Source organism: Pseudoliparis swirei, chromosome 13 (assembly GCF_029220125.1).
Source record: "Pseudoliparis swirei isolate HS2019 ecotype Mariana Trench chromosome 13, NWPU_hadal_v1, whole genome shotgun sequence".
Taxonomy (NCBI): Eukaryota; Metazoa; Chordata; class Actinopteri; order Perciformes; family Liparidae; genus Pseudoliparis; species Pseudoliparis swirei.
In genome coordinates, this window is record NC_079400.1 from 4,365,198 (window position 1) to 4,375,530 (window position 10,333).

Below are 10,333 nucleotides of genomic sequence, written 5' to 3' on the forward strand. Positions count from 1 at the left end.
AACTCTGAAGTCTATTCAATATCCAGTTGAGTCGTGGAAACATTGTAGGGTTTTTATTTTACTTTAATCTTACCTTGAGTTAATATCCTGCAGAAATCCTACAATTTATCCGATATATGGTATCCTCTTGAAGAGTGTGAGGCGGCAAACTTCCTCTCATCAGCTGTAGTGTTGTGGTTTTTAGATGTCGAAGTTTCCGAAAAAATTAAAATATATAACTCTGCAAATATGACATTTGTGAAGATTGTGAGGCTTGATACTTTTTAATACCTGCTCAAAATAAAACATCAGGCTGGATTTCAACTGCTTGAACTGAAGTAACCAGTAATCGATGAGTAGCTGAACTCATCGATTACTGGTTACTTCAGTTCATATTTGCATAGTTATTTTTATTTATTTTGAGACTGAATGTTCAGTGAAACAGAGCTCGGCCGAATACAACGCAAGACATTTCAAATAATCACCATCCGTCCAGCTGTTTATTCTGCTTCATTCCGGTTCCTTCTTTTCCAGCGTCCTGTCCGATGGCAACACAGTTAGATGTTTCATTTGAGATAAGACACAATTATTGCACCACATTACACAGAGGGCCTGCTATCAGCAGACATCTCGAACCACAGAAAGCAATCCAGATACCGTGTCCCTGTGCCCTTGGTATTTAATGACATTTCTTTCTGTCCAGGAAGATGGAAGGAAGATAGAAGGAAGATAGAAGGAATCCATCAGAGCGAGCATTTTGAATTGTTTGACTGTTTTCTGAACTGCTATCAAACTGTAACCGGTAAAGCAAAAACACATAACATCACAGTCCTAAAGCTAATCTATAAATCCTTATTGCTGATACAACCACAACATGTTAAAGCTTAATTTTGTATTTAAGAAAAAAGGTTGCATTTATTTTAAAGGCACATTCTCTATATTCTGCAAATCTCCTCCACTAAACGCAGTCCAGCCCTTCCACCGTTATGATTCACAGAGGCCACGTATGAAAGGAGTTTCTCTTTAGACAGAACACATCTTGATTGACAGCTCAACAAATGAGAAATCATTTACTGTGAAAAGCGCGGCGGCCTGCTTTTGGCAGAGCCTGTCTCTAAGGCGAGTGTGAGTGTGTGTGTGTGTGTGTGTGTGTGTGGGTGTGGGGGGGTTCAAATGGACTTAATGTTAGGTTTGAGGCAACAAAACGCCGATAGTAAGGCGGCCCGCCTAAAAGACAGTTCACACCATTTTCTGGTAAAAAAATATGTACGTGGTTGTAGTTTTCTTTTACATGAAGGATCAGATTAATATAACTGCTTTAAACCTTTAAACCTTTAAAAGCAAATGTATTCCTTCCTTAGAATCTCCTGGGATAAAACATGTATTGTTAATATAAAATAAAGAAAAAATAACAAAGAAAACAAAAACAAAAACAACTAGAATGGGCACTCGGTAGAGCGCATACCTTCGCATATCACAAGATTGGGCATTGAATTATGAACATTTTGGCATTAGTTGCATGCCAATTGGATAACAAATTTATGGTAAAAAGAAGATGTTGACCTTTTCATGACTTTGACCTTTGACCCGATCAATCCCAAAATCTAATCAAATGGTCCCCGGATAATAACCAATCATCCCACCAAATTTCATGCGATTCGGTTTAATACTTTTTTACTGATGCGAATAACACTCATACAAATAAATAAATACACGGCGATCAAAACATTACCGTCCGCATTTTCAATGCGAAGGTAATAATAAAATGATAACCTTCATACAAGCAGGACTTATTGTATTTCTGCACCAGACTGCATTCATTTTAGCCAGCTTCACCTAATAAACTTACAGGAGCGAGTGTCTGTTGACACAAATGCTCAGACACCTGCAACAAATACTTTTCTAAAAACAATAACACTCTGAACACCTCGACTTAACAATCAGCTGAGCTCACCATGAGCACCACGAAAATCCTCTGCAAGACAGGCTCTATATTCTCACCTCAATGGTTGCTTGCATGGTCAAAACACACACACACATACACAGACACACACGTATGCAAACAACGAATGTGTGCTAAATTTCATTAAGCTAATAAATTGACCTTTGGCCTGAACATGACTTTATCCTTATATACAATTGCCAATTATTTAATACCAATTATCTTTTATTTTAATTAGGAAATACTGACGTACATTATTAGTCACACATGCATTGGAAAGGAGCCATTTGTGACAGTGAATCGAGATTAAAGTGTTCTGCAGCCATCTAGTGGTTGGAAATGTTTACTGATTATTATTTCAGGCATTTCAGTACATTTTATACTTCTAATAGTTTGCATTGTAGACCTGAAATAAACATCTGATGGTTACATTTATTAGAAACTAGATTATGGATCTAAAATGTAACAGTGTCATGAACAAACACAACATTTTAGTCCTGAATAAAACTGTTAACCTACTAAATGTATTTTGTTCTTAAAGTAGCTGAAGACTAGCCTCGAGAAGGTCGGGAGGGACATTTATAATTAATATAAAATATAATTAAAAATGTATTTAGCAAAACAATATATCCTAATAAATTAGCTTGTTATGCCTATATGAGCCAGACTCAGATTTAGTGACCCCCTTATTGCAACATCTGTTTAGAGAAATGTTTTCACTTTTCAATAAGGCATAATTTATCATAGCTGACATTTACATTGTGTGTTTGTTTTTTTAATGCAAGCAAGGTTAGAAAATCCATAAAGATATCTCTACAAAAATAATCGGCAGAAAAGAAACCAGGTGTGTCCGAGTCCAATTTAAAAACAAAACGAGAATGAGCATTAAGAAAGTTTTTACATTTAATTTCCAGGAAAAAAGAAACAAACAATGTCTTATATTTGGGCCGATGCCGTATCTTAAGAATTTAAAAACCCTATAGAGGAAGGCTTTACATTCAACCCACCTGCACTACCCAAACATGCATGCCAGTAATCATGCAACGCCATACCTCTGCAAAACAAGTCAAAACAAAATCATTCTTGCATGTTATTTATTCCTTTATTTTTATTTTTAAGATTTACAAGTGATTTTAACATTTCTTTTAAAAAAGGCAAACAACTCTCTGGTGTTACAGGTATCAATACACAATGACCGCAAACAACTTCATTGGTTGCGCAGTTCAGAAACACCTTCAGATGTGTAGCCTAGTAAATCACGACCTGCTTCAAGAAGCAAAATAGATCTTTCCTTATGACTGTGTCATGTCCAGGTCCCCAACAACAACAAAAAACAACAACAACCACCACCACCTCCACAAAATGCTGTTGTCTAAACTGCAATAGAACAATCTTTAAGAATAATTGCTCTGTCGTTTGCAGCTTCAGCATCAGTAGTTGGGTATTTGTATCTTCCATAATGATGATCAATGTAGAGGGAAATGACAAGAGTAGAAAAGTAAACTGCAAATATACAGTACATGTATATACTATAGTACACACATACATGGACACACACATACACACACTCAAACAAAAAGGGGAAATGGCAAAACAACCTCAGTATCACCCATCAAAAAAAATCATTGAAGACAGCATTCAATCAACTGAGACGGAGGCTGAAGATGGACAGGGAGGTAGATAGATAGATACACGGGGGAAAGACAGAGAAATAATGCAATCTTGGTAATTCCCTCTAGCTTATGATTCTTAAAAAAAAAAAAAAAAAGTTCCTTTAATCAAAGAGGATCCAGATAATCGCATCTGTAATCTCAGTTTAAGTGCAGGGGTGGCGAATGGCTCTGCCCTCTCCTGCCTCTCTGGGTTTTAGCTACGTGCCGTCCTGAGAACGATGTTCAGGGCTCGCTTTACTAAGTTCATTGTTTTGTACTTGCTAATTGCCGCCGCCGCCGCAGCACTGGCTGCTGCGGCTCGGAGGAGCCGTTTCTTGTAGATCCACTCCTGTCCGGGTCCGCCCGGCTTGTCCAGCTCCGCCCTGAGGATCGCTCTTCGGTAGCTTCTTTGCTGCAGCGACACGATGCCAGATGTTTGATTAGAGCAAGTTTAAAGCTTCAGAGTTGCAAACATATAAAAAGCAAAAGGTTACAATAATCTATTCACTGGAACTCGTCACTGTGTTAGCAGCGGGCTGGCGGCTCCGTTTACGATATTTAAGACTTAATTCATGCCCTCCCAAAAATGCTGTTTGTTCACCATGCTTAGCATTAAAATAAACTTTTAGCATCACACTTACAACCTCTGAAGTTATTTATATTTTCACGCATAATCTTTTCGGCACAAGCAGCTCTTTCAGATGTAATCTGAGTGAGCCGTATGAATGTTGTTTCTCTTCTTTCTGTGGACATCAGACAGCTTTTGACCTCTTAACCCTCCTGTTACCTTTCGGGTCAATTTGACCCCATTCAATGTTTAACCCTCCTCACCTTTATATTTACTGACATATTTTACCCGTGGGGTCAATTTGACCCCAGCAATTAAAACCTCCAGAAAATTATTAGAATTAATATTGTTTCCCAAGTTTAAGTGTGAGGTACTTTATGTTTGTTTGTTGACTACCTAAATAGCCCTTTAAATATATAAAAAAGTTGATATTTCTTATATCTTTGACACAGTGAAAAACAGCCTGGGGTCAAATTGACCCGAAAGAACACCGACATTAAACATTGAATGGGGTCAAATTGACCCTAAGGTAACAGGATGGTTAATGACGGTGTTCCTTGGGGTCAATTTGACCCGAGGCTGGTTTTCACTGTGTCAAACATATAAGAAATATCAACTTTTTTATATATTTAAAGGGCTATTTAGGTAGTCAACAAACAAACATAAAGTACCTCACACTTGGGAAACAATATTAATTCGAATAATTTTCTGGAGGTTTTAATTGCTGGGGTCAAATTGACCCTGAGGGTAAAATATGTTAGTAAATGTAAAGATAACAGGAGGGTTAAACAAAGTTGTTTTCCAGCATTGACGTCGCTTAAATGCGTTTAAATATTCATTTAAAATAATACTGTTGTTCATTTGTGAGCACAAGTCATTAGGTCGAGTGGTAAACTTAAGTCTTGCCTGATATTTCCATCTGTTGGAGCAGTTGAAAAGGGCATTTGACTCAGCAGCATGAAGCACTTACCGATAGCCATGAAGATCTCATTGACGTTCATCGCGGTCTTGGCTGATGTCTCCATGAACAGTAGACTGTTGTCATCGGCATACGTTTGTGCCTCCTGAGAACAACATTTAAATATTGAGGATAATATTAAATATTAACAGCACTGAAATGTCATATTATACAATTATACTAAATTATATATATCTTAAATAGGATAAGTGGTGTGAATATCTAAAATAATGTTGGTTAAAATCAGGGTTCTTACACATTTTGATCAATGGATTTCCATGACTTTTAACCAGATTTCCATGACCAAACTGAAATCTCGTTATAAACATGAACAATTTAGAAAATGTTGCGTATTGAGAGCGTACGCCGGCTTATATTTTGAGCGTCTTTCTTTAAAAAACATATTAATTATTTCAAACTCGGCGTAAATGAACATGTGATTATAACATATTTCCATGACTTTTCCAAAACTTTTATGATTTAAGTTTTTTCCATGACTTTTCCAGGCCTGGAAATGACCATTTTAAAATGCCGTGACTTTTCCAGGTTTTCCATGACCGTATGAACCCTGTAAAATGTTATACTGATGTATATTTTTGTATCTTCATACCTGGAGGTCTATAGCTCTCTTGTTTGCGATGTCTGCCTTGTTTCCAGCCAGAGCGATCACGATGTTGGGACTGGCTTGTCTTTGCAGCTCCTTCACCCAGTTCTTTGCCCGTGCAAAAGTATCCTAATGGAGCGGCAAACGTTACAAATATTGCTCTCACCCGGTGTAATCACATCACAACTACGTTTAACCTAGATGGGTCATAACAGTACACATCAAATCACCCACAAGTCTGAGCAACAATTGGAGAGTGTCTTGTATATTGCTATATACACCTCTTTAAGATATTCGAACATTTACAAATTTACCTCGGATTATCAACACAGTTTTGCTTAAAACTTTGTTTTTCCACTGTCACTTTTCAAAGCAATAGAGTCAACAAAGACATTATACACCAAATAATGCAGGATAAACATAATAAATCAAGGCAATATCAAAGCTATAACCCAGGGGTCGGGAACCTATGGCTCGCGAGCCATATATGGTTCTTCCGGTGACGGCATATGGCTCCCAGACAATTTTGAGTTAAAAAAACAAAAAAACTCCGCCCGCCCCCCTGTAATTTTCTCGATCGCGCCAGATTACAGCAGAAGTCATTTAAAGTCCTTTTCTTAAAGATGTCTTTGTTCTTTTATTAAACTAAACGTCTGCTATTGATCGTCTCTACAGCAGCATGTCACTCTGTCTCTACGTGTGGCGTTAACACTTCTCGGCTGCATCACGCAGCACCAGAAGTCGCATTAAAAGCAAGACATATTTAATTTATTATACGTTAAAAATACTATATGGCTCTCAATGAAATATATTTAGAAATATTTGGCTTTTATGGCTCTCCCAGTCAAAAAGGTTCCCGACCCCTGCTATAACCCATTAGAGTTCATCATGTTGCTCCCGACTGATAATACTGTCCCCCGTTGTTTCCCTGCAGGTGAAACCTACCGTGTTGGTGATGTCATAGACCACGATGGCCGCCTGAGCGCCTCTGTAGTACATTGGAGCCAGGCTGTGGTAGCGCTCTTGACCCGCCGTGTCCCAGATCTCAAACTTCACAGTGGTGTCGTCCAGACAGACGGTCTGAGTGAGGAAGGCAGCTGAGGAAAGCAAGTTATACACATCAGTGGAATTATAGTGTTTTAGGAGCATGTATGTTTCACGTATGCAGCGAGTAAAGGCTCTCACGCACTCGCAACCCAAAACAATTAGTAATTTGACTCATCAAATGAAACACTCCACTTCTTCTGACCATTCAAATTCCTTCTTGACCGTGGAGACAGAACATGTGACGACATAATCCCAACTCAGTCTTCAAAAAAGGGCCAAAGAGGGTCTTTAAATTGAGGTCGATTTTTTTCACACGACACACTCAAACTATTTGATGCAAAAGTAATTTATCAAGAATACAATTGGAGATCAAAAATAATTCTATATTTAAATGTATTTTAAATATTTAGAGTTTGTAGACACTAAAAAAGGAGTAGTGAACTACACCTACACTGAGGCTGGGTATTGGACCTTCATTTTTGTGTGTGTAGCACCAAGTATCAAAAACAGTCATCAGCTGTTCAATCAAATCTGTGATCTCCTTTAATCACTTTGTTCGATTAGTTCCTTGAACAGCTGCCGATGTTAATATTTGATAACTTTAGCTTACATCAGAAAACTAAAATGTCTTTATATTAGGTTTACATTTCTATGGCATTGTACTGGCACGAATATTGATATATTTGATATATTGTACTGGCACGAGCACTGACATCAGGAAGTCTCTACAGCTTCCGCCAGAAACTAAAAACACATCTTTTCCGACTATATCTGGATTAACCCTCCTGTTACCTTTCGGGTCAATTTGACCACATTCAATGTTTAATGTCGGTGTTCTTTCGGGTCAATTTGACCCGAGGCTGTTTTTCACTGTGTCAAACATATAAGAAATATCAACTTTTTTATATATTTAAAGGGCTATTTAGGTAGTCAACAAACAAACATAAAGTACCTCACACTTAAACTTGGAAAACAATATTAATTCTAATAATTTTCTGGAGGTTTTAATTGCTGGGGTCGAATTGACCCTGAGGGTAAAATATGTCAGTAAATATAAAGGTAACAGGAGGGTTAAACATTCAATGGGGTCGAATTGACCCGAAGGTAACAGGAGGGTTAAAACACAGATTAGCACTTCAGTGGCACTTAAATAGCTCTTATTATGGTACTTTTGTCGTTCGACTATGTTGAGGAAATGTTACTTTCTGTATTCTTGTTGTTCTTAGTTTGTACTCTAGGTTGAATGCACTTATTGTAAGTCGCTTTGGATAAAAGCGTCTGCTAAATGACATGTAATGTAATTTTAAAGAATACTAATCGTCATTGGATCACATGCAACAACCCAATCTACCTACTGAGACACACACCGTGAAGAGAAGTGTTCTCGTCTCTCACCTCCAATGGTACTCTCCTGGTATTCATGAAACTGGCCTTTGACAAAGCGCAGCACTAAGCTGGACTTGCCCACGGCCGACTCCCCCAGCAGCACCAGTTTGAACTGGCAGATTTTGTTTGCCACCGTGGCTCCATTCGGCCTGGTTGATCCTCCACCGCGCCCAGCCATTGACAGAGACGGAGGTCGTTACGGACGAGACGGGCTGAAGCTATCGGCCGACGTGGGTAGAGACGGGTCAGGAGACGCGGTGGCGAGCGAGGACGGAAGCCAAACCCACAGCAGGAAGAACCGAATCAGATGGGAAGCAGTGGGAAGCTACCTTGAAAATAAAAAGTGTGGATGTAGTTATGAGAACCAAAAAGATAAATACAAAACATACATAACAGAATTATGGAGTGGTAGTTTTTCAGGGCAGCAAGTTACACTACCGTTCAAAAGTTTGGGGTCACTTAGAAATGTCTTTATTTTTAAAAGAAAAGCACTGTTTTTTCAATAAAGATAACATTAATCAAAAATACCCTCTATACATTGTTAATGTGGTAAATGACTATTCTAGGTGGAAACGTCTGGTTTCTAATGAAATATCTCCAGAGGTGTATAGAGGCCCATTTCCATCAACTATCACTCCAGTGTTCTGATGGTACATTGTGTTTGCTAATCGCCTTAGAAGACTAATGTCTGATTAGAAAACCCTTGTGCAATTATGTTAGCACAGCTGAAAACAGTTATGCTGGTGACATAAGCTATACAACTGGCCTTCCTTTGAGCTTGAAGTTTGAAGAACGAAATTAATACTTCAAATATTAATCATTATTTCTAACCTTGTCAATGTCTTGACTATATTTTATATTCATTTGATAAATAAAAGTGTGATTTTTCATGGAAGACACGAAATTGTCTGGGTGACCCCAAACTTTTGAACGGTAGTGTATGTTTATTTCCATTTGTTTACGACTTAGTTGGTGTTATTTTGAATGAACAGTTCATCATATATAAGGCGAGGAGAAGCTCATTTGTCGGTGGTCGCAGCCACATAGATTTTTATTTCATGACGAACTTGAATATATTACTTGTCAAGAGTGTCACCTGTCACCTCGACACCAACATAGCCCTCTTAGTAAAACACGTTTTAAAACGTTAGTTAGTTCATCAAGTCTCCAGACAACCTCGATTGTGCACAGAGTGAAAACGGGATAAACGGTTTCTGATAAACCAAACACTTCAAAGGGTTTAAAAGTTCATCTTTTAACTATAATCTGAGCTTTCACTATATTGCCTCGCCATATTTTTTTATTTGTATTCTTAAAAAGCACATTCTAGATAATATATATTTCATTTGATTGAAAACACGATAATAACAAACATCCAACAAACTGATTCACCTGCTGGTTTAAACTTTGACCGAATAAAAACAAAAACAACTGTAAGTTAGCTGCGAGGCTAACGCTAGCAGTGCTAACCTCGGCTAACAAGAATTATACTAAATACTAAAAGGAAACAATCAACACGGTGGCGTTCTTACCAACAACAAGAAACAATATCCACTTCTCCCTGTCGCTATTGAGTAATAATCGTGTTGATCCACGTTAACGACGTTTTCTTCTCAGGCTAAAACACTTTCAGGTTCAGTAAAATATACGCTTCCGCCTTGTGTCACCAAAATACTTCCTGGTTTCGTCCGTCATGTGATGCACCCTGACAGCCAATGAAATTGCCGGATAGTGGGCGTCAGAATTAGAGCCAGAAGAAGCCAACTCACTGCGAAAAGAAACCGTCAAACACTACGAGTATATACATTCAAGCGCTGTACTTTTTTGTTTTAGTATTTATTTGAATCCAGGAATATATACATGCACATTGTGTACTTTAAGTATACCTTGATTTAAAAAGAATATTTCATTAGTATTGTCACTATTATGTTAAATAACTTCTTCTACCACTGATTATATTTACGTATCATTTTGCCCACCATAAAATCTCCATTAGAAAATGTTTTTAAAAGGATAAAGTTTCAACTGAATTATCTTTTATTATGGCAATGCAAAATTGCACAATACATGAGAATACATCATTATTACTGGAAGATATGTTGCTTGATTCATTTTATTTATTGCATCTACATTCATCAGTTACAACGATCAGTGTTGCAGATGAAGCCAGTTCTTTCGATTTAAGCAGCATCGTGTA

The 10,333-nt window shown here is 37.8% G+C and overlaps 1 protein-coding gene across 2 annotated transcripts; it reads right to left on the reverse strand.

Annotated features, from left to right (window-relative positions):
- Positions 1-2,811: 2,811 nt before the first annotated feature.
- Positions 2,812-9,789, reverse strand: LOC130203892 (ras-related protein Rab-5C-like). Of its 2 annotated transcripts, none has more exons than XM_056430349.1 (6): positions 9,669-9,789; positions 8,146-8,461; positions 6,649-6,800; positions 5,710-5,832; positions 5,112-5,205; positions 2,812-3,985 (listed from the first exon to the last, which is right to left on the reverse strand). In XM_056430349.1, exons 2-6 carry the CDS (start codon positions 8,312-8,314, stop codon positions 3,855-3,857), a joined length of 669 nt encoding a protein of 222 aa, XP_056286324.1. In that variant the 5' UTR covers positions 8,315-8,461; positions 9,669-9,789; the 3' UTR covers positions 2,812-3,854. The 2 variants fall into 2 exon arrangements, with proteins under 2 accessions (XP_056286324.1, XP_056286323.1); XM_056430348.1 differs by having other exon boundaries at positions 8,146-8,465.
- Positions 9,790-10,333: the final 544 nt, after the last annotated feature.